The following is a 23,941-nucleotide window of genomic DNA, read 5'->3' on the forward strand; positions in this document are numbered from 1 at the left end:
AGGTGAGCTCACTATGAGCGAAGGGCCGTTAACGTAAACAAAAACTGGACGATTTTGATCTGGAAATATTACGCAAGGTTATAAACTGATGTTATTCTGGGATACAGATTCTAAAGGTCGCGAAGGGCAAGGTGTCAAAGCTCGCTAGGACGACGGAGACGATCTGCTCAGTCTCGAAAACAAACTTGTGCTGCATGCTAAAAAATCAGCTTTGTGTAAAAAGAAAAGGAAAAAGAAAAAAAAAACGACGCACCTGGGGCCGTCTTCACAAAGCTTTTCGTTCTTAAGTGATCCTTGCTATTGTTACGTCCACAGTAAGGGTTTGGGGTTCATTTACAGAAGGCTTGGACGGCAAGACCGCACAGGACGAAGCTGCCGAGAGATCTTCTTCTTTTCCACCTCCACACACTTCGTCCTCCTCTTAGTCCGGCACATACACGGCGTAATATTTCCCCCTTCGCAGACGAAGCGCACCGCGCGTTTTAGGCATCGTCCCGCCGACTAAAAGGTTTGAGGCGAGCCACATGGGTGACCTCAGTCTTTGTAGATCGTCTCCCACTAGCTGTCAGTCGGGCTATTCTATAGTCCACTGCACTGAGGCGCTCAAGGACAATGAATGGGCCGTCGTAGTTTGCGAGGAGTTTTTGGCACAAGCCACGCTTGCGCAAAGGCTTCCATACGAGCACGAGGTCTCCCGGTTCATAAGTGACGAGCCGGTGCTTGCTGTCGTAGCGGAGCTTCGATCGATCTTGTGATGCTATGGTACGCAGGCGGGCAAGACGGCGAGCTTCTTCAGCGAGACAGAGAGTTGCGGCTGAAGAAGGATCGTCATTATCAGTGAACGAAAAGATAGTATCGAGGGTATAACGAGGGGGTCGAACATAAAGAAGAAAGAAAGGGCTGTAGCTGGTGGTCTCGTGTTGGGCAGTATTGAAGGCATACGTGATGAACGGTAAAACGTCGTCCCAGTTCTTATGGTTGGACGCCACGTACATTGACAACATATTCACCAGTGTCCGGTTTGTTCGTTCGGTAAGGCCATTCGTCTGTGGATGGTAAGGCGTCGAATGTCGAAGTTCTGAGCCACACATACGGAGGAGTTCCTCGACAACGTCTGCCGTAAACTGACGTCCGCGGTCACTTATGATGACGCGAGGAGGTCCGTGGCGGAGTATAATCGAGTGCAGAAGGAAGGAGGAGACTTGCCCAGCAGTCGCAGATGGCAGGGCGGCCGTCTCGCAGTAGCGGGTAAGATAATCGGCGCACACTACAATCCATCTGTTGCCTTTCGATGAGCACGGAAAAGGGCCCACGAGGCCAATGCCAACTTGCTCAAACGGAGCACTGGGAGGTGTCACAGGCTGTAGGAGTCCGGCTGGGGCTGTCGTGACTGATTTGTGCGCCTGGCATTGGGTACAACCGGCCACGTACTGCTCAACTGACTGGCGCATGTGTGGCCAGTAAAAGCGCTCCTGCGTACGATGGAGTGTTCGGGTCATTCCCATATGACCCGAAGTTGCGTCGTCGTGCATGGCGCGCAGAATAGAGGAACGTAGCGTATCTGGAACCACCAGCAGGAAGCGGGAGCCCGTGGCCGAGAAGGTCTTCTTGTAAAGCAGTCCTTCACGAACGCAAAAGCGGCCCTCCGAAGTGGATGCTCGTGCGTCAGCAAATAACGGCTCCAAACTGACGTCCTTCCGCTGCTCAATTTCAAATGTGGCCTTGTCCGGGACCAGTGGTGTCACTGACGCAATGAGGTGATCGAAATTGTCGGCATCGCAAACTGTCGTATCAAGCGGCATCCGCGAAAGGCAATCGGCGTCAGCGTGTTTCCTGCCGCTCTTGTACAATACCGTAAAGTCGTACTCTTGCAAGCGTAGGGCCCAGCGTGCAAGACGGCCGGATGGATCGCGAAGGCTTACAAGCCAGCACAAGGAATGATGATCCGTGACCACTTGGAAGGGACGACCGTACAGGTATGAGCGGAATCGCTGTACAGCGAAGACGAGTGCCAGACATTCTTGCTCAGTCACTGTGTAATTGCGTTCCGGCTTACTTAAAGTTCTACTGGCATATGCAATGACGTGTTCCTTTTCATTGCAGCGCTGTACTAGAACTGCACCTATGCCAATTCCGCTGGCGTCAGTATGAACTTCAGTCGCCGCAGACGGATCAAAGTGTCGGAGAATAGGCTGCGACGTGAGTAGGAACTTCAGTTGGTTGAAGGAAGTCTCGCAGTCGTGTGTCCATTCAAAACTAGCACCTTGACGAAGCAGGCTGGTCAAGGGGAAGGCAACGTCCGCAAAGGCAGGAATAAATCGGCGAAAATAGGAGCACAGGCCTAAGAAGCTACGAAGCTCCTTCGTTGAGCGAGGTGGTTTAAACGCTTTCACGGCCGCTGTCTTGTTTGGGTCAGGCCTGATGCCATCTTTGTTGACGAGATGTCCAAGTACCAAGGTTTGTCGCTCGCCGAAACGGCACTTGTTTGCATTGAGAACCAGGCCAGCGTTTTTAATACATTCCAGAACGACGTCCACTCGTTCGTTATGTTCATGAAATGTGCGCCCGAAAATCACAATGTCATCGAGATAGCACACACAGATGTTCCATTTTAGGCCCCGCAGAATAGTATCCATGAACCTTTCGAATGTGGCGGGAGCGTTACATAACCCAAACGGCATCACGTTAAATTCATAGAGTCCGTCCGGGGTTATGAAAGCAGTTTTTTCCTTGTCTATTGGATGCATAGGAATCTGCCAGTAGCCTGAGCGTAAATCTATAGACGAAAAGTAGGACGCCGAATGTAGACAGTCCAAGGCGTCATCAATTCGTGGGAGAGGGTAAACATCTTTCTTGGTGACGGTATTCAAACGGCGGTAATCGACACAGAATCTCCAGGTACCGTCCTTCTTTTTCACAAGAATCACTGGAGCTGCCCAAGGACTCGATGATTCTTGGATGACGCCCTTCTGTAGCATTTCACGCACTTGATCGTCTATTATCTTGCGCTCGGACGGCGATACTCGGTACGGTTTTTGTCGGATTGGCTGTGCTGTTCCTGTATTTATCCTGTGGCGTGTACGAGACGCGGGGATCGAAGGCGCATGGTCACTCTGTGAAAAATCGAAAACCGGCAAGTACTTTAGCAGAATGTCTAGAAGTATACGGCGCTTGTCTGGAGTCAGTGACTTGTCGACCATAGGCGAAATTTTCGAATCGTCTGAGCAAGCGTTCACTTGCTCATCACGTCGAACGTTACTGAGGACAGCTACTGTCGTCGGCGAGTATTCTTTGAATGAAGCGAGCTTAAGTCCTCCTGGTAGCATCACTGGTTCATTTGAACAATTTATGGTCCAAAGTTTCGTACACCCTTTCCTCACTGAAACTATGCAATGGGGTACCAACGCGTTCTTCTTAATGCAACTTAAATGGAAAGGTTCCACCATCGCGTCGAAGCTGGTATCGTTGTCGTAAGTAGGCGAAGGAACTACGGGAACGCATACAGCACAGAATGCCGGGACAACGGTATCTTCGTGGACTCGGAGTGCACCGTGTTCCCTGCCCGAATTCTCCACAAGTCCATCAGGAACAGTGTCACTTATGAACACCTCGCCGTTTCTACAATCAACAGTGGCTCCACACATTCGCAGGAAATCAATGCCCAGAATTATGTCGTGCGTGCTCCGTGGAAGAATAGTGAATTCTGTCGCAAACACTTGATCACTCAGCGACACTGCCGCAGTACAAACACCAATCGGACACAACGAGTTGCCACCCACGCCACAGAATGTTGTCACTTTCTCCCACAAAAACATCACTTTGCGTCCCAACCGACCTTTGAATGCAGCACTCATGATCGACACAGTCGCACCAGTGTCCACCAAGGCCATTGTATCTACACCATCAACAGAAACGTGCACTTTGTTTTTAAACATAAACACCGGTGGAGGTATCTCTTCTTGCAGCAAGTCACCAGCGACCTCACCCCCATCGGCCGCGCTGTCTAGTTTTCCTGATGTGGTGACGAGGAGTGGCGACGGGGCGACGGAGACCGGCGCAGTCGAGGTGCTGGAGGTGGTGTCACACTTCGGTCGGAGGCAGGAGAGCGGCTGCGAAAGGGTCCCTGCCAAAAGTTGCTCTTGGGTCGTGGTTGGGTGGTCCAGCATTCCTCAAAAGGTGGGACACCAGGCTGCTGCGTCCAGGGTGGCGGCCGTTCATAGCGCGGTATCCGCGAGCGATCGCAGTACCTAGATATGTGACCGATCACACCACAGTTGTAGCAGACGGGAGCTGGGCGCAGTCGTCGCTGCCCTTCGACGTGTCCCGGCACGTTGACGTGATCATTTGTGTAAGTGCGACGCTCAACATAATCGTTCGTTGGTCGGCGGTATGGGCGTTCGGTGCGGAAGCGCTGAGGGTACAGTGATCTCTGGTAGTGCGTCGTGCTTGAGCGATGGATAGGCTGGGATTCCGCAACCTCCGCTGCATTGACGGACGGATTCTCGAAATCCCCAAGCTGCGGGGTAGCCACGTCTTGCGGGAAATAGCATCGAGAGGTGCCGGCCACTTCACGCGTCATGCTTTCATGTTTGCATAGCTCTTCCCGGACGATCTGGCGGATGGTTGTAGCGAGGTCAACAGTTGGTGTAGTTTCTATACTGGCCACCGTAGTGACATTGGCCAGACGACCAAACTTCGGCGTTATTCTGCGCTGCTTCAATGTCTCAAACGTCCGACAGTGGCGAATGACATCTGACACTGAAGTTAGGCTTTCTTTGCTTATGAGAAAGTTGTAGACATCCTCTGCAATGCCTTTCAATAAATGTCCCACCTTGTCTTCTTCGGACATGCTGGCATCTGCTTGCCTGCAGAGCCTCAAAATCTCCTCTGTATACATTGTACATGTCTCTCCGGGTAACTGAGCCCTTTGTGCAAGAGTCTGCTCAGCAAGTTTCTTTTTGGCAGCTGTGTTACTGAAACACTTCGTGATCTCCTCAACAAAGCGTTCCCACGACGTCAGTAGGTCTTCATGGTTCTCGTACCAGACGAGTGCAACATCGGTAAGGTAAAAAACCACGTGAGATAGCTGGGAGGCAGCATCCCATCTGTTATAGTGGCTTACCCGCTTGTAGTGCTTGAGCCATGCGTCCACGTCTTCGTTAGCCTTCCCGGAGAAGGGTCGTGGCTCTTTGTGATGCGGCCAAGAACTGCTGGGGGCTGGTTCCCGAGTGTCTGTGTCGTCAGGCATGATGGGCATGGAAGGAGGCAGGCCGGCGAGGCGACGACTTCGGCGAAGTCCGAAGGGTAGCGTTTCCGTCGTTGGTTGTCTTACCCCGCACCTCCACCACCTGTTACGTCCACAGTAAGGGTTTGGGGTTTATTTACAGAAGGCTTGGACGGCAAGACCGCACAGGACGAAGCTGCCGAGAGATCTTCTTCTTTTCCACCTCCACACACTTCGTCCTCCTCTTAGTCCGGCACATACACGGCGTAATACTATTACACAGCCCTCTTCGATATGTCCCGCATAAAGATAGACTGAAGTTTTCTCTTACGAACAGTGGTAGAGTAAAGGCTCGTTTGACATTACGGGTCCTGGGGTCGAATTCACGAAACTTCTGGGGCCGCATGCACAAAAACGTCTTACGCTAGTAATGTTCGCGAGAAAATATTTTAGCCAATCCTGATGGGGGACATATTTATTTATATCATTAAAGAAGCAGGCTGGTCAATGGCAAAATAAATTTACGAAACGAAGGTTTTGTGAATTCGGCCACTCGTTCGTAAGTGCTCTTTGATCCATTGGCCAGCTGGCTCGCTAATGATATGCCCTGCATCAGGATTGGCTGAAAATAATCTCTCGCAAACGTTTTTAGCGCAAGTTCATTTTGTGATTACGGGCCCTGCTGCTTAACTGACACGGCGAGCATTTTACAGCAACGGCACCATTACCTATAATAATAACACGAGCACATGCGGCAGCGACACTCCATGTTCTACAAAAATAAAATCTTGGTAAATGCTGATCACACCACATCGAACGCACAGCATTGAATTTTCGGTTGCAAGTTCACACGAGCCGGATAGATACAGCCTATCATGTGAACTTTAAAAGAAAACCGCGAAAGCCGCAGCTATGATGTCCCGCGCGTCCCCGTAAGACAAGCCACACAATCCGTCTGTTCGTCGTCCGTTGCATTCCCTTGAAAGCTAAACGCCTTCGAGACGACGAGCGCGATGGTGCTTATCGCGGATGTCCACATGTTTCGCACAAAGCATTGCGCGTCATTGCACACGATTAATCACATGATTGTGCTCATTGGAGGATGCAAGCTATAGATATGGCCTTCACATGCTAGAAATTTATAAATAAACAACAGGTACGCTGGTCGTGAATGAATTACTATACGCTACATACGTAATGTGTTTTTTTTTTTCGTGGTATTCACGTTAAACTGCTCCTTGTAAAAAGATGCCCAAATTTTTACTTGAAGGAACATCACCATACTCACATCGAATACTTTTCTGCGCGCCAAGTCGTCTTTGGATATCCGCAACGTGCTGGGATATCCTGGGTTTGATGAAGATTCCACGGTTAGTTTCATCTCTGTAATGCCTCGGACATGCGTTCGGAATGAGTACTGCGTCAGGGCCTCCAGAGCCGCGAGCGTGTCCTGAAATATGCAAAATAAAAACAAATGTTAAAAATTGGCGCAGCTACGCACTAGTGGCGCGAAGATTGAGGAAACAGCGGAGCTGGTGGCCTTCTCCTCCTTTCCCTCCTCCTCACCCTCACTTCCCTTTCCCATCCCCTTGCTATACTATACTATACAAGGCTATGCTTCATCCTCTCCCCTTCCCCTTTCCCTCCTCCCCACGCTGACTTTCCTTTCTCACCCCCTTGCTTATACTATACTATACAAGGCTATGCTACAATGCTTTACTCTCTCCCCTCCTTCTCTTCCTCCTCCTCACTCAGCATCTGTCCTCCTCACACTAACTCACTTCCCTTTCCCACCCCTGCTATACTATACTATATACTATACAAGGCTATGCTGTTTCACCTTTTCCCCACCTTCTTTCCCCTCTCCTCACCCTCACTTCCCTTTCTTAACCCCTTGCTAAACTATACTATACAAAACTATGCCATGCTATGCCCTCTTCCCTCCTCCTTTCCTTCCTCTTCACCCTCACTTCCCTTTCCCACCCCCTTGCTCTACTATACTTTCCATTGCTATGCTATGCTAGGAGCTGCTTGGCACATACTCGCTTTCTTTGGCGCATACCCGCCGATAGATAGAGCAAATTTATTAGAAGGCAGAGAGGTTGGCCTGAGCTTGAGCGCTCTAGCCTGCTGCTCTGCACAGGGGAAAAGGGGAAGGGGAAAAAGAGTAATGAAGATGATGATGGGGACAGGAAGAGGTAATGCGTATGTACAATTACGACGAAACACAGTGGTCTTCTTAAAGTCTATCGTCAAGTCCTGTACTCTTGATAAAATCTATGAATGCTCTTGTAGCAGTCGGTGATGCTGTCTGGTCGGACATTGCGGACAACAGATTAGTCTCACTTAGAGTGTTCACACCGATGCCGGCCAACGTTAAAGCCAGCGTCTTCCGTTCGGACACGTACAGAGGGCAGTCGCACAATATATGGGCTAAAGTTTCATCTACTTGGCAGCGCTCACAGTTCGGGCTGTCCGCACTGCCGATAAGGTGCGCGTAGCGTCGAGTGAAGGCGACGCCTAGTCGAATCCGATGCAGCAGACTGGCGTGGCGGCGCTTAATTTTAGCCGGGAGTCGAAAGGTCATGTGAGGGTTTGTTTCCCGCAAACGCCTATGCCGATGGTCTGGGTTAGACCAGTAAGTTGTCGTGAACTCTCGCATAAGCGATCTTAACAAAGAGTTCACGTCACTTCGCGAATACGGAATTTTTACGAAAACGGCGCTGTTATCAGCAGCGGCTTTTGCTGCAGCATCAGCTAGCACGTTGCCTGCCAAGCCACAGTGTCCAGGTACCCATTGGAAGATGATCCGCCTCGTGCATCGGTATGGTGGCGCCACCGCTCGGCTAAGGCGGTTGTACCCTCTCCCAACCCCCCATAGGATCCCATGCATTTTGAATCAAGTTTGAGATTTCGTTGCGCAAAAACAAACTAGCGCCATCTCTCGACCATACGCCACACCGACGACGCAACACGTCCTCTTGCTTCCAACGACTGGCCATGCTCCAAGCTAACTCCTCTCTCCACTTTCTTTTATTTCTTTCGGTGGCCGTGAGGGCGCGCCAGAGCGCGCGCTGTGCACTGTGCTGTAGTGGCTGTAGCGCACCCGACAAGACCGGCTGGGCTCGTCGCGTCTTCCTTGAACGTTCCAACGTTAATATTGTGTTAAGGCGGTGGCCACACGTCGGACGATGAGCCCTGATTTCGTTCAGCTGCCATCTCATCAACGGCAATGTTTCAGACGCCTCAGTTGTGTACTTTTGTCCGTTGGTTGCGGGACAAGATGGCCTCCTGCAAGACGTTTTTCCAAGTCAGCAGCGTGCGTAGTTCTCGGCGTCGTAGAAGTTTGATGACGCGAGGACGTCAACTGGTGCTACATCGTGGGAACCGCTGAAGTGACTGCAAGCTTGACGACATTGTGCCAGAATATTCTAGCGTACTGTACGCGCACGATTGTGCTACACTTAAAATACCGCGCTTGGCCTCGAGCGTCAACCTGGTACGCCTGTGTGCAACAAGTGTGTTGTTATCGTTGTTGCGTCGGTTAATATTGAATTGCAATTGGAATACCGTTTTTGCAAAGGTAAGTGAAGCTGTAAGTAGTTGCCCTTCTATATGCTCGCTACTCCACGAACATTACTTCTAGAATCGCATTTTATTTTGAGCTGCACGTACCAAAGGAGAATCTAGCATACGAGATACATTGCACGCGTGCGCATTTCCTATATAAATCTGAGTAATGCCACGCGTGCGCATTTCCTATATAAGTCTGAGTAATGCCATGCTCAATTTAAAGCGCATGTGTTAGAGGATTGTGGCTTCAATGGTGAAAGTGATTAGATATTCCGAAATATGTGATTGCAATGCAGTTAGAACTTTCTCATATGTTAATACGGTCTCAACAAAAAAAAAAAAACGCTGTGTGAATGTTTGTTGGTCATTTGCTACAGTACTTTCACGCATTATTATGCAGCTGTGTGACGGCTGTTAAAACGTTCAGCAAGTTAGATTTTGGTTTTCTTGGCCTAGTTGAGTGCTACGAGTGTTGGGCGAAGATAAAATCGCGTGTCTTTTGTGCGTTTCTTAAGCAGGCATACAACCGTAATAGTCATTGTTGTACTGTTTGGGGTGTTCAATAAAACAAGAATGCTGTTTTGTACTGCAACAATTTTTATTTCATCTGTGTTAACAGATCACGCAAACAACTTGGACACATGCACGAAAGAAACGTACGCAGTACATCGCGCGCACGCATAAAAAAACGGGCCTGTCATTTTAAAACAAATAATATAGAACAATGGACGTAACAGACGGCATGGTTGTCTAGTGGAGCAGCGTCGGCAGTACAAATATCAAACCAGAATGAAACATGAATAGAAAAACTGAGAGTAACAGGCGCTTTACCCACGGCTTCTCTGAGCCGCGCATATCCACCTATCGCCACCGTCCGCCGTTGGTGGCGCCACCAGTACCACTGAAAGCAGCAGCGCACGAGGCGGATAGAGTGACCATTCCGCTGCGTGATATCGAATGCTTGTATGATTCCGGAAGCCAATACGTAATGTTGTCCTTTTCTTGAGCATGAATGAAGGGCTTGTAATGCGGATTTCGCATCAGCCGAGTTTTGTGCGGATATCAACGGCCTTACCTCCAGGTTAAACAGCCCCGCTGTTGAAAAACCCCGAGAAGCCATGTACTTGACTTGCGTTGAAAGGTCAGCTGAAAATGGCGTTGTACGAGGGCATAACAATGTAATATCGGCGGTTTTACTCGCCAGAACCACGATATGATCGTGACGCACCCAATAGCGGAGAGATCCGGAAATTTTGACCATCTGGTGTTCTCCAACATGCACTGACATCGCACATTACACGGGCGAGGGCCCGTGTACTGTGCGCCTCCATCGTTTCCATCGAAATGTGTCCGTCGCGGCCGGGATCGAAGCCGCGACCTCTGGGTTAGCAGCCGAACACTGTAACCATTGTATCACCACGGAAGACAGTTAGTTGTACGAAGGGAAACGTTCCCCTTAGGAGCAACACCATGCGAAGTGGCCTAAAGGCACAGTTCACTCCTTACGTGTGCTCTCATAGGCGAATTCTAAGAAGGTTTCCAGTGCAATAATGTGCTCTCGCCGATGGTGCGCTAGTTCATTGTAAACGAGTTAGATTGTTTAAAATTGGAATTTCGCGGCCGAAAGCAATGCTTTAATTGTCATAGATGTCGAAACGGAGCGCTACGATTACTTATGGACAACAGCTGTGTACCATGCGCTAAAATCACGAACGTTTTCACAGTGTCCTCCGATAGGAACGTGAACGCTGTGAAGCAGTCTTCTGACTTTGCGCTTCGCAGCAAAACTCCATAACTGTTTAGTCACCACACCAGATGTAAACGAATGCAACAGGGCACCCAACACTGACCGCTTAACAAGACTATGTCGGGCGAAATAATCGTAACGGTGAAAACCGATTGCTTACCTGCGTGCCGATGAAGCCGTAGTCGGTGGAACGCATCCGGTTCAGCCAGCGGACAATCTGATCCTGGAAGACGCCACCCTGCTTGAGGTAGGATTGCAAGGCGTACGCCGTGGCCTCTACGGCAGACGAGTCCTCCGGGTGCGGCATCCGGGGAATCAGGTACGGCCGCTGGCTCTGGATCACGATCACGGGTGGCGGAATGGGCACGCTGCTCCAGTAGATGGCTCCCTCTGCAACCAAACCGCAGATCAAGCGACACATCAAGCTATGCGCATAGTACCGGCCTCTTGCAACTGCGTCTGTTGATCAACGTTCGCAAGACGTCCAACACAAAATTTCATCTGCTAAACGCCTCAATACCAGGAATCACGCACAGTGTCAGGCGCAAAGGTAGCGAGAGAGCCTTTCAGGCAGTCAAGTGTTATACGTCAATTTGCTTGGGCGAAACCAAAAATAAATAAGTTGTGTCCGAATGTGAGACGAAGAAGTTTCATTTGTGTGGAGACTTTGCGTATCCGACTGAAGACTTCATTCCTAACCGCATATACTACGAAACTGCTATGAATCGTTCATGCACTACTTCACAGGTTTCATTCGGTGTCCCACAAGGATCTGTCTTGAGCCCTTTGCTCTTTCTCAACTACATTAACCCCCCCCCCCTTCCTGCCCCACTTAATATGTCTATTATAATTTTGCTGACGATGGCGTTACTTAAAGAAAACCAACCCGTCAGATTCTCAGAAGCTTCAGGAAGACTTTAACAACGTATCTACATTGTGTAAAAAAATTGCCCACGGGACTAAATGTGAAGGAGTGTAAGAGCATGCGAATAACTCATTAGAATCGCAATAACAGCAGCAGTACGTATTATATCGATGACATGGCACTAGATCCTGTAACGCCTTACCCTCTTACCTTCGCATCCGCGTCCCTTGCGATCTTTCTTGGCGCATGCATGTTGACTGTGTTGCTAACAATGCTAAATATCGTGGTTACAGCGCAACATCAGTAGGAAAAGAAAACGACACACAGGAAAGAGCGCTGACTTTCAACTAGACTTTATTGAAGGTGCTCCGGCCGCTTTTATACTCCGATGTAATAAAACACTTGTTCGCCATAATATAAAGTATAGATGCGCTATTTCCGATCCTTTAATCACACCGTTCCCATGACACATCCTATTGCTCTTAAGTTCGTCCAGAATAGGGCTGCTTTTGTTACCAAAATGCACTATTCGCGCCAATTTTTCATCCATGAAGACCATGCTCACCCGACCCGAACTGTCACCGCGTCGGAAATGTTCTCGCCCCCTTTTTTTTTCATTTTTCTCTTGTCTGCTCCACAAAAACTGTCGCTATAATACAGCTCTAAAAGATTTTTTTTCCTCCGATGTATATATCCTTGCGTTCGGACCATAACTTCAGAAGCTAATGTGAAGTTTTGTCGTGACAATGTGTGTAACAATTCTTTGCTCTCCGAAACCAGCCCTCGGGCCTTAACTGATCAGATCGCACTAATACCACAATCTGATTTGGTGGAATTCTGTAATGGGTGACTTCGTAATAACTTTGACGGTCTGAGGTTCGTTATCGTGCAATTAAGTCTTAGTACCAAGAGAGGTCCTTTTTTCTCTCTTTCTTCTTCTTTTTGTCTGCATCGAAATGCAGCCATGATAGACGGAATTGAACCCGCGCGCGAGCTCAGTAGTACAATGCCGTTGGGCTACTGCGGCGCATCTTAGGTCTTGGAAGTATGTCAAACGGAACATAAATAAATAAATAAATAAATAAATAAATAAATAAATAAATAAATAAATAGTCTGTAAGCCAACACAACACGTTTGCATAAGATAATTGACGCTAAATCAACAATTAACATTTTCATTCAACTTAGTGTACTTTGCAGCAATGAGAGGAAACAAATCATACCGGCGTCTCTCTTCAAGGAGTGGAGCAGGTTGTAGCCGAACTGCGCTTCGCTGGAACCAGCCTCGAAGAGGGCGTACGTTGTCAGGGCTACGGTGTACGGGTCTCTCACTTGAGCCAGTTGTGTCTCCAGATAGCGCACTGCGTCTCGCTTGGCTGTATTGGCCCGCTCACGAGTGCCCTGCTCATTGAGATACACGTGACTTTATTTAACATCAACGCCGTGTAATCGCTTGCTCAAATTATGAGTGGACAATTAAGACAGGGCAACGATCTCGTAATGCTGACTGCGTCTTACTTCAAAGTTCACTCGTCGTAGCGCATTTTATTTCACGAACAGCCTTATTTACCAACTGCCGGGATTACGACACGTGACAGCAACGCCTAGGTCGGCAAACAACGATTGGTATGTAGCATGATGTCCGATGCATAGTTACGTGCAACTACACTGCGTGTTGAGATGTCTTTCATAGCGCCTAGTGTACTGTAGCATGAATAGCTCTGGAGATACGATGAGCAGACGAAACGACCCAAAAACGCCGCAGAACGAAGAAGACACAAGCGCTTCAGCAGAAACATGCGCGACGTTGCGAATTCATTCAAACAGGAAGCGCACGTGTCAATTGACAGAGTTCTACAAAACACCAAGGCATTGCCTCGTGCGCTATTCGCTGCAAGAAGGGAGAAGAAGCGACGCCGCTTCCACAACCGATACAGTCCACTCCTGAGGAAGGGACCGAATGGCTCCCGAAATGTCGGGTTTATCTGAAAACTACCACTGAAACAATTTCAGCACCACCTAGGATTCTTTCACACAGCCAGACAAATCTCTGTAAAAACGTTTACATTTAAGCAAAAAAAAAAAGATTACGAATTAAGTAAGGATGCTAAGGAAGACAACAGGTATACATATTGTAACGGCGCCAAAGAACGCCACGAGTGAAAGAAGACGATAAGAAGGGAAAAGACGGGTAGGAGAGTAGTAGTGGGTCGAGGGGTTGGTTCGGTTGGAACTAGAGTGTATGGTTTTCCGCTGCGATCACGTTCAAGACGCCGAACGCCCGTTACATTTCGGTGGCAGCGGTGAGACCCCGCTCAGATATATCGCTATTACGCTCAGATATATCACTGAGGAATAAATATCAGATGTAAATAAAAAAATCAGATAATTGAAATTTCTTGTACTTTAAAGTGCCTAGAATATTTTTCTTGTTTAGTTAATGCCGTCATATTGTAACCACACGTAACACTTTAAAGTGCCTAGAATATTTTTCTTGTTTAGTTAATGCCGTCATATTGTAACCACACGTAACATGTTTAGATTGAACAAAAAGCTTTGCTGCTTAATGTAATAATCTAAGTACTTCAAGGTGTCTGTACTTACTCCAGTGAGATCGGAAATCTTTGAGAGAGTGAGAACAACTTGGGCGGTCAAGGTGATGTTCTTGTCCTTGTTGTGCGCCTGCAAAGAAAAAAAAACACTGTGCTTTTTTTTTTCTCGACTGACGACATTTAAGTAGACGAACAGGACAATCTCCATGAAAGTTTCGGCAACTGTTGTTGTGGCCAACAATATAGAAAACTTAAATTACTTGGGCAATTGCGAAAACAATAATGTATGGAGACCTGTTGGCGTCCTGTGCGCGCTACGACACATTCCTGTAGGAATCCCACAAAAGTTACATATCTTTATTCACGACATACAAGCGCATGCGTCAAAGATTCCCGCAGTTCGACTCATCCAGCCGGACGCAATGCACGGACATGTGCTCCCACGTTTTAGGCCGCAGATGTCCAGTCAGAACAAAAACTGGACGCCTGTCCGTCAATGCGGGTACTAAATTTGCCTACACGAAAGCACAGTATGCTTATGCTATCGAAAACTGCTTCTTTCACTCTCCATGCTGATCGTTGCAGCACGATCGCTAGCAGGCGGTGTTTCAACGCTGTTTGCCTTTATAAATCGGACTCTCTCGCACGCGCACAAAAAAAAAAGGAAGGACAAAGACGCATAAATGCACGAACGAAGTCAAAGGCGCTCGGCCGTTACAAGTCGGTTCCCCGCTCAATGCTAAACCGTTCGTGCCACGATTCCTTTACTCGACTGTGCTATGCAAGCCCTGGAAGTGTGGTGCTGCAAGGACCAGCGATCCATATTTTATTTGATAGTGAATTTCTCGCTACACGTCTAAAGTGCCAATTTTCCGCCTCAACGCTTTCGCACAGCATTGATGACTATCGTCTGGTTATTTGGGACCAAAGTGCAGGCCTTACGGCTCACGCAGAATATTAACGACCATATGAATGTGAGCGCTATGGCTGATCTGCTTAAACGTTTCTTGAACCATTCGCAGAAACCCCAGAAGTGAACTCTTCCCTTGTGCTCTCCACTTTATTACTTTTGTTCGTGTAGAGACATATATGTATTTATCAAGCACCTACGTTGCAGCTAGAAGAATGCCCACATATGTGTGCATAGCTCAACTGGATATAAACAAAATTATTTATGAAAGCTATTTGATGTCATTAATAACTGCGAACGGCAGTTTGAAGCTAACAATAAGTATGAAATCTTGGCCACAGTGACCTACTTGTACTTGAGAACTTCGCCCGCCACTCCAAGTGTAAGACGCTCCTGCAATCATTGGAAAATTCTCCAAACGGACACGTCCGGCCCGCTTCTTAACTTATGACTTTCGTTTCTATTCGTGCTTATGCGGCTGCCCCGTGGTCTTTCAGGAATTTCCAGCGAGCACGTACCCATAATCGGGATGCTGCTCCCTACCTCATGCTCACCACGCTTTTTCTTTCTTTTTTAGGGAACTACACTTTTAGGGAGCTACAGCTTCTGCACAACCCACAGAATCAAGCCGTCTTCTAACGGTGCGTCCCTGATATCACTAGCCCCAGCACAGCTAGGGATACAGGTTATGATGCTGCGAACGGGTGAACAAGCAAACATGTCCAGTCAAGAAAAAAAAAAACAAAGAAAACAGAGCTAGTTAGACTACTATAATGATAGGTGAACGTCGTGTACCTCTGATCTCATCCTGCGGTTCCACGGGTACCGTGTGGTTTCGTAAAAAGCGCCGTTGGTATCCTGGTGCTTGAGCAGGAAGTGGACCCCTTGCGTGATGAGCCGCGGGTCTATGTAGATGTCGTGCTCCCAATCCGGGAACACTGCCAGCATGTACATCCGCAAGCTGAAGGCTGTCAGCCTGTGTTTCCATGACCATGAGAAGTGACCCCTTCAGTGACTCGCCAGAGAAGAGTGGCGAAGCAAATGCATTATACAGAACGCACGGTTATGAGACCTGTTGGTGTCGCTGAAGAATCTTAATATTTTCGCTGCCAACGTGTGCAGCCTGCAAGAGTCTATAACGTTGGGCATAAGGGACGCGATCAGAAGCGACGATGCAACACACGAGGACATACCAGCGACATGGCAGATCCAAGTAGCAGCCTGCAAGAGCGGTTAGTTCATCGTAGTCGAAACCCATCCCTTCGCCCCACCTCCTCCCACCTAAACAAATAATTTCCTAGCAGCCTGCTTTTAGACTTCAAGAGGCAGTTTTGTGCACTTGTGCAAAAAAACTCCGGAGTTTTTTTTTTTTTTTGCTTCTGTACAATATCGCATGTATTTAAGTACAATGGAACACCTCTGGCTGTTCTGTTGTACTTCTTGTGATTATGACTTACAACACAGAGGTTCAGCCACACTGCGAATAGGAAGAATGCGAATGCTTCAGCTCCATGCAGATGACCTTCTCATCTCTGCTTCGTGGTACACGACCACAAGTTAACCTCGAAATACTGAGCTAAGCTAAATAAGAAAGAAGTTCAGGGAAAGATGGATGCTTGAAGCAATGAGAAATCGTTGAACGTGTAGTGTTTCTGAAGCCAACGTTTCGACAAGTGGACTTGTCTTCGTCAAGACAGCAGCTGCCTTCCTTAGCACCGTGTATCAGTGCACGTACGCCTTGATCACTCTCCCTCAAAGTAAGCTAAGCACATTCCTAAGCCTCAAATAAGAATGAAAATTAAAACGTTGAAGCGATTTGCATATCTAACCCCTAACCAAAACTTTCGGGAGTACAAAATTAAGATAATTTTTTCACAGCTGCCATTGTTTTTCATTCATATCAAGTATCTGGTGGATATTTCGATGCTGGGACGACCATGTCGATCGCCTTAATTCACCTGTGAATGGAAAAGCCACAAGAAAACTCCCTCGCGAATTTCGTACTTCGAAAATTTCGCTTAATGGCAACAGTATGCATCGTTTCAGGGATGCTTTATTGACTGTGCTGAGGCGAACATCCCTAGGCAGAGTCATCACAAGTGATGAATGTCAACCGTATAGGTCTAACTGCACATTTTATACAATTCACTGGGTTTTCAGGCGTTCGAAGCCAGGACCAGGTGACGGAAGGTGTAAGGGCTGTCCCAGCCTGTACTGTATTTCAGTACATGACGGGTAGCGAGCAGGTTATCATGACAGAAGAAAATGACGTGCAGTTCTATTATTCTGAAATATAATCAATATTATCGCAATGACCTGATCAATATACATATATGAAAGTTTTATTTGCAGCTGCATCGATAGAGACAGTTCGCGGATCGTGAATGTTTGACCACAGAGAACCCCCGCCACTTAGAATTTTTTTCAAACTTTGCTTTCGCTTTTTGCCCCACAATTTTTAAAACAGCGAGTTCAAGACTATACTTTGTATCAGAGAACTCTTAGAAACGAAATTTAATTACTCTTGCGACTACGGATGTTATGTGCCTTTATAATTCACACCAGCTGGTCCCCTTTCTTTGTAGACGCTTAGTGCATACCCTGCGTATGTGTCGCGAATAACCCGCGGCGGATGTATATCACACATCTCTTAAGCGTATGACTGTGCGATTGTCCAGGGCTTATGTAAACGTACACTACAACCTACAATGGCGGCTCTCCAGGAGTTAGCATTATACTAGTGTGAACCTGTAGGCAAGCACACCTTATTCGACTGACACCGGGCGTGTAGTCGTGGTCCCAGCCATGTATTCCGTGTTGCGAAAACCAGGCAAGGAGCATAAACTGCGGTTCGCTGCAACATCATGCGGAGAATAGGATTCACGAGGCTATCGACTCACCAAACACTGGGCTCCTTCTTGAACATGGTGAACGCACCGTTCTTGAAGTAGGAACTCTGATAAACGTAGGCTGGAAGTGAAAAAAAAAAAAAAACACCAGTGTATTATTCGCTTTCGTTCTTCCACGGGTAATACTGTGGTGCATCGAAACGGCGAGAACTCAAAGAAAAGGACAGCTGCTCCCTCCAGGGTGTCTAGCAAATTAGGATTTTCAAGTTTCCGGACATGGTTTTCGCTGACTATTCCAGCCAAACTTCTCTGGCAGTTGCACCGACGACGATTCAATATATAATGGGACTGTTTAAAAACACTCAGCTTCTCCCGAAAGGTGACTGCACTGGCAGCGATAGCAACGTATTAGACAAGTGCCCAAAGTAACATTTGTAGTTTTTTCAACCTTATAGAATGATTCCGGATAAAACGAATACGATTATAACATGACCTTGAATATCCCACGCAAAAGTACGGTACTGTACGGTGAGTATACCGAACTCCCGTTGACTTCGCGTTCGACATAGAGAATGCTTCGCCGCGGTGCGCCCCTCCAAGTGCACTTCTCCTGGCTGGCTTGCGATTATCTCGTGCGTCATCAGAAATATTGGTACCGACGAATTGCCAAACAGGTCACTGAATGTGCAGGGCAGTGGAGGAAAACTGAGCAAGGAGCGTGTTTGTAAATAGATGGCTCAAGCAGCAACGCTTTCGTTTGCGCTCTGGGCTAGTCGATTGGGCTAGTTGACTGTTGGCTTGATGAAACGTGGTTAAAGCGGCCCTTATAACGGCGGGACAAATAAAACTGCACAGGACGAATGCCGATCCTGTATGTACTCTTTATTTGTCCCACCATTTTAAGCGCCGTCTTAACCATGTTTGAAGCGCTTTAACAAGCTTCGCCTCAGAACGGTAGTGTAATGCAGTAAAGGATGCTGATGGCACAGATAACTAGTCGCTACGCAGTGAAGCATACTGCCCGCGGCGTTCGTTATTGAAGAAAAGGACCGTCATGCTACTCCAGAACGCGAAATGTCTCCCGGTCTGACATGAGCGCTGCACGTTTGCGTGGCCTTGAACAGACAAGTCGGCAAATTTCTGCTTAAGTAACCGAGACGTGCGGAATTTTCCGACAAGTTTCAGGGAGACATATTCTGTATTTCGAGTTATCGATATAGCGAAATGTTTGGCGATCCCATTCGGATTCGATATGTCTCCGGTTTTGTCTGTGTGTCGCATAAACGTACCCCTGGTAATTAAACTAACAAGCATGGTGTCACGCACGTGCAGGCCAATAAGCACAGATCTCACTCGATGACTGCGAACACTCGCTCTCACAAATTTGGCATGAGGAAGAGCGCATGCATAGGTAAGGAAATGCCACTCGCTTCAACACTTCTCCGAGAGAACCCGACCTCCAAAATTAGGGGAGCGGATAGACAGCGCACACGAAGCGACCAGCCATCTCAGCTCGCCCAACATTCGCATCCGCCGCAACCGGATGCACAGGCCGTCTTTGTGACAAGTAAACGCTTGCGACATTGGTGCTGCATGGAATCGAGCAACCGGTGCATGCTCCGCGTGATACTCTACCATGAGTATGCGTACCTTTGTTCAGTTTCTCGAAGATAGGCTTTGCGATGTCACGAGTCAGCTGGTCAGTGAGACGCAAATAAGTGAGTCGGATAACTTGATAGGCGAAACTGAACATGGCATGCTCGCCCGATTTCGTGGCCACTGAGAATCCGAATTCCTCTGGTTCCACGTCTCCGTCTAGGGGTGTTCCGACAATGTCTCCTGCAATCAAGGCAATGAGAGCTTGAGGAGAAATATCTTCGAAGACGCTGAACGCAAAACAAACAAATAAACAGGACGGTATTTTTTTTTTCACGTAATCAACAGTGATAAATAGTGCGTTAATTAATGTACAAGTAAGTGTCCCATGCAGTTTGCACGCGCTTTGAGCGCTGGAGTACACCTAGCAAAGTAGTTACGGGAGACAATGATTGAGGGAATTTTCGATATGACTTGCGCTCGCGCCAAACGGGATTTCAACAAGTCGCAATATATCAGATACTCTAAAAGTGCAGAAAATTACATCATCGTGCGTATTGCGCGCGCAAGAAATATAAGAAACGAAAAATGCCGAGATGCAATGCAGACCGCGAATATTACATCGTGACGCAGCTGCACGACATCACTATCAGCGAATTGCGGTGACGGTGCACCGAGGTAACATATAAAGCAACAGTAAAAACGGCGATGACTGCGTGTACAACGGAGATGTGAGCGGAACCTTTGTGTTGTGTCGGGCATTCGCGCGGAGCTTCTTGCGGTGTAATTTTTTTCACGTTGTTGCGTGTTCTTATTTGCGCAAGTTGTGACGGCGATTTTTTTCCCCATTTCTCAAGCTCCCCGACTACAATTCGTCAATCGCAATATACATGTAGCACTGTGCTTGACTAGAAAGTTTATTAGTCAATTTTAGTTAACGAAATACTAACTCGCATGATTTTATTTTTATGTACGTCCGCCGCATCTTATAGTTTACTTCCGTAGAAAATGTTGTTTTTTGTGTATATCACCCTATTTTTACATAATACCTCACGTCCTCGTAGAAACACCTGGTATATTCACCGGAGACGTACCTATGACCGATACGTCTGCGGCAGGTGATCCGAAGAGGTAGCGCCGATACTGGCTCTCAAAGGGGATGATAGGGTCCTCGGTAACATTGAGATCGAGGAACTTGATGTTGTACGCCTGCGCTCTTAGGTCCATCAGCAGGGACGTGTGCATACGCAGTGGCACGCCGTCGGGCTGCGTAAAAAACGACGCACACATGCGGATCACTAGTGTCGTTACAAAAACGCTAGAATAACTCAGATGCACAGTGGCTCAAGTTGCAGCGTAGAGAGCAGCATGCAAGCCGAAGAAAATTTAACGGTGCATGCGACGACACAACGAAAATCACGCTGAATTTAAAGCACAACATCACCTTCTGTGAGTTGAGTAACTTACCAGCAAAAGATTCTAAGAAACCTCTCTGTCAGTCTCAACGAGGCTCTGTTTTCTATTTGTTGTTTTTTTTTTGCCTCCAATAAATCTTTATCTCGCTCGCTTGCTCTTCTCAGTATTTTTCCCCGACGATCCGCTAACCGTGAGCTCTCGGGTCGCGCTCCTATACAGCCCGAACGTCACTCCACAGGAGACAAATTAGAACAACTTGTCAATCTTTATTTCTGGCCATGAAGAGCCTATTCGCACACGTAAAAAAAAAATGTTCTTAGTGATTTGTTTCTACTACCTTCAGCTGAAAGATGTCCCATAATATCATGAAATGCTCCTATGGGATTAGCGTTGACTTCAGAGTTTGAAATTAGAGCCCAGACGTGTTATATTCAGCGTGTCGAAAATAAGCTGGACTGCGTGGGGTTAAGATACAACAAATACATGAGTTTATTTACTCCCAATAATAAAAACGCGCTAAGAACGCATACCCAAAGTGCATACACCGGCATTTTCGTATAGAACACAGCATGTCGCTGCATCGAGTCCGTACAATTTTGACAAATAGCGTCAACTTGTAGTATTGTTTTGCGCGTGCTCGACTACTGTAACCTAAAACAGTGGCCGGCGCGCGGTGTGCCAGCGTCGCTAGATTGCACCAAGCAGCAATCCAGCTGGCACCAGTCGTGACAACATTTTGTGCACGCTGTGCGGTACCAGATGGACGTCACTCGGTGCCTGCAAAGGGCTCGCTTTAAATGCATGCACTGGTCAACTTCATTGTACTCACGAGAAAGTTGATGGTAATAGTATCCTCTTCGTGGGCTATTTGTGTCTTGGCCACAATGCCCACATCAACCTTTCCAATCTTCACTGATACAATCGGAACGTGTATGGTGATGTGGTTGAAAGGCTGGATCTGTTAAAATATAGAATAAATGGGGTGCACAGGTAAACGAAAGCATTTGATCAAGAATAATATCGCAGGAACCAAAAATGTAGACGAAAATTGAAATTCATTATACTCAGAGTGTTTAAAAAAAAGACGTGGCATAGAAGCACCACTCTTCAATGTCATTATTTTTGTCTTTATTGTGCTGAATATATATATATATATATATATATATATATATATATATATATATATATATATATATATATATATATATATATATATATATATATATATATATAAGGGTTGCAAATGACAAGACAAAGAAGGCTTCCTGCCGGCCACGAAAACTGTCCATTGCCGTAGGCGTGCGCAGGGTTCCCCATCAGGGGGGGGGGGGGGGGGGCGAAGGTTCATCACAGCTACCCCGCCCCTACTAAGCCAATGTACGAAGCAGACACGTAAAATCTGGAAGAACACTTCCAGATTTTACGTGTCAAAACGAAGTTGCCGGCGCCGCTTACACTTATCGTCCATGGAGTTTATCTGAATCATTGCTCGGCACCTGCTTTCGTTAGCTGGTAAAGATACGACAGGACGTGACAGTGACGGTGATAAATTTGTAAGAGAGCAAACAAAGAAGGGAGGCATACTAACGTAAACCACATGCTGCATTTCACCCTTGGTGGTGACGGGGCTGTACGAGCCGACTCGACCCAGAGGTCCGACTTGCACAAACCTGTAGTCTTCAGATCCAAGCACTCGAAGTTCAGCCTAGAAGTGCAACGCCGACAGACGTACAACATTTGTCAGTGACGAAACAACGAATAGGCAAGATTCGATACGTTGAACGTAACGGAAGTTATGCGAACGCATGAAGGCCTCCGAAGTGCACGCAAATATTGAAGAGCCATTAGTTTAAAATAGCTAGCAGTACTAATGAGTAGCCACTCAGTGGTGGCTTTAACACGACGTAAGATAAGCGAAAAATTCATTCACTTTTCCGGAACATTTTCGCCGGAAAATGACATTGCACCTGCGAGATGCTTGCGAGATCGGGAGCCGAATTCACTATGCTTTGCATTCGTAAAAGCGCCTTCCCACTGGCCCATATTCATTAGCTTATAATGTGTTCAGCACCACGAATGGCTAGCATTTTCACCTAATCACAAACAAGTCTAGCGCAAGAGCTTTTGTGAATACGGACCTGGGAATTTTATGAAGCTGCACCTCAATATGGTTTCAGAAGCCAGCATAGTAGGCGCTATGGTGGATCCTTATGCGATTATAAGAAAAAGTAATGTATTTCGCAATTTTATATTTGGCCCCAAAGCACGGATTAAATTAACTTCGTGCTCATACGAAGTGCAAAAAGGGGTAAAATCACCGCTGCTGTCAATAGGACGTTCATGGGTTCCTTAATAAAGGAGATCCCGGATATTTCTTACCTCGCATTTTTGTCATTTTTGTCGGGGGGGGGGGGGTGAGAGAGGGGGCAAATGAACGTCCTTGACCTTTAAGCACTATAGAAAGAATACCGACGCGTAGACTAGCAGATAGCCCGAAGTAATGAATATAATAGCTTTCCTACATCCCGTTTCACCTTCGTTTTCCAGGAGGATACACTGTCTCGTGATGATGCAGAATACTGTCATGTCAGGGAAGGAGATCGCGATATTTGGTGATCGTGATCACCAAAACATCGTGATCGTCTTTTATTATACTGCTACTCGTTGCAAGCGCCGATGTAGTAATGTAACAATGGACCAAGCTTCCGCCGCTGCGCATGCGTCAGAAGCAACCAAATGCCACCCTTGGCTGCATATTCATCAACTGTGCAAAATTCCTTTTCCTTTACAGCGAAGCTGTAGGTGACTGGTTGATTGGATTTGTTCGTGTCCGCCAACAGAGAAGTTCCAAAAATAAATGAATAAGACAAAATCGTTTTTTTTTTCGCGGTGCTGGAATGCGCTCCGAATGCTCCGAATGCGTGTGCCTTGACCACTGAGCTACACACCCATGCTTGCAGACAGTGAATAAATCTGAACCACACGAATGCGTCGTACCCGCAGTGCAAAACAAATGTAAAAAGGGAACACTTCCTATGAAGGTTTAGTCGACTTTCGTAATAGTGGCATAAAAGCCCTCTGCAGGACAAGATGTAAAGCCGACATGAAGAATCGTGCACATCGGGAAAATTCCGGCTTTGCGAAAATTTGATGCCAAAGATGCGTTTCGGTGGTCGCGCGATCCCCCTTTCAAAGGGCCGCTCAAGAAG

At 47.3% G+C, this 23,941-nt stretch overlaps 1 protein-coding gene across 1 annotated transcript in view; it reads right to left on the minus strand.

Moving 5' to 3' along the window:
• LOC119381025 (CD109 antigen) overlaps positions 1 to 23,941 on the minus strand; it is a 43,933-nt gene that overhangs the window by 16,605 nt on the left and 3,387 nt on the right. Inside the window, exons 3-12 of the mRNA XM_037649022.2 lie at positions 22,321 to 22,437; positions 21,562 to 21,690; positions 20,411 to 20,582; positions 19,371 to 19,559; positions 17,772 to 17,841; positions 15,667 to 15,847; positions 14,014 to 14,091; positions 12,633 to 12,810; positions 10,705 to 10,934; positions 6,513 to 6,674 (exon numbers count right to left, since the gene is read on the minus strand). Coding sequence (XP_037504950.2) covers positions 6,513 to 6,674; positions 10,705 to 10,934; positions 12,633 to 12,810; positions 14,014 to 14,091; positions 15,667 to 15,847; positions 17,772 to 17,841; positions 19,371 to 19,559; positions 20,411 to 20,582; positions 21,562 to 21,690; positions 22,321 to 22,437 — 1,506 coding nt within the window. The remainder of the gene's footprint in view (positions 1 to 6,512; positions 6,675 to 10,704; positions 10,935 to 12,632; positions 12,811 to 14,013; positions 14,092 to 15,666; positions 15,848 to 17,771; positions 17,842 to 19,370; positions 19,560 to 20,410; positions 20,583 to 21,561; positions 21,691 to 22,320; positions 22,438 to 23,941) is intronic.

The sequence above is a fragment of the Rhipicephalus sanguineus genome, chromosome 1 (assembly GCF_013339695.2).
Source record: "Rhipicephalus sanguineus isolate Rsan-2018 chromosome 1, BIME_Rsan_1.4, whole genome shotgun sequence".
Taxonomy (NCBI): Eukaryota; Metazoa; Arthropoda; class Arachnida; order Ixodida; family Ixodidae; genus Rhipicephalus; species Rhipicephalus sanguineus.